The sequence below is a fragment of the Haliaeetus leucocephalus genome, unplaced genomic scaffold, assembly GCF_000737465.1.
Source record: "Haliaeetus leucocephalus isolate CR32 unplaced genomic scaffold, Haliaeetus_leucocephalus-4.0 Scaffold417, whole genome shotgun sequence".
Lineage (NCBI taxonomy): Eukaryota > Metazoa > Chordata > Aves > Accipitriformes > Accipitridae > Haliaeetus > Haliaeetus leucocephalus.
Window position 1 is genome coordinate 527,644 of NW_010972853.1, and position 647 is coordinate 528,290.

At 59.2% G+C, this 647-nt stretch overlaps 1 protein-coding gene across 1 annotated transcript in view; it reads left to right on the forward strand.

The window, feature by feature from the left end:
- Positions 1 to 509: 509 nt before the first annotated feature.
- The window catches only part of LOC104835904 (desumoylating isopeptidase 2-like), a 56,947-nt gene continuing 56,809 nt past the window's right edge, over positions 510 to 647 (forward strand). Inside the window, exon 1 of the mRNA XM_010574143.1 lies at positions 510 to 566. Within this exon, the coding sequence (XP_010572445.1) occupies positions 528 to 566 (39 nt within the window). The 5' untranslated portion in view covers positions 510 to 527. The remainder of the gene's footprint in view (positions 567 to 647) is intronic.

The following is a 647-nucleotide window of genomic DNA, read 5'->3' on the forward strand; positions in this document are numbered from 1 at the left end:
GGTGCCCCGGTTTCCTGCGTATCGCTGGCAGCCCTCTGCCGTAGCAGCACGCCGCTCTGCCCAGAAGGACGCCGAGAGATCCGCGCGCACGCACACGCTACCGCTCGCCTCCCCGGCGGTGCCAGAAGAGGGCTTATCTTTGGGCTCGAAGTCCGTTTGTCTTCTGTGGATCGGGATTTACCAGCTCGGACGGCGCCTGGTTACGGTGGTGTATGAGTCTACAGACCCCGAGGCGCGCTACAGAGTTAGAAAGAAACCTCGGATCTGTCGTGCTCTGGAGGGGTAAAATAAACCCTATACAACCAGCAAACCCAGCCCGACCCTTCCTGCCTCCCTGCAACCAACTTTACCCCCCCCCAACGGCGAGAATTCCCTCCTTTCCTCCTCCCTCCACGCTCCTTCCTTTGGAGACTGTAGCATGAGGCATTTCCTTCTTTCTGGCTCAGGGTAAAAGCATACCCTGGGGGCAGCAACGCACATCTGGCAGGGACTGAAAGGTTTTAATCCAGCCCCTACTGCAATCAACAATGGCAAATGAACCGGTGATTCTGAATGTTTATGACATGGTGAGTATGAAACAGTACTGATTTGAGGGGGGGGGGGGGGGGGGGGGGGGGGGGGGGGGGGGGTTGTGCGTGGGGGGGGGG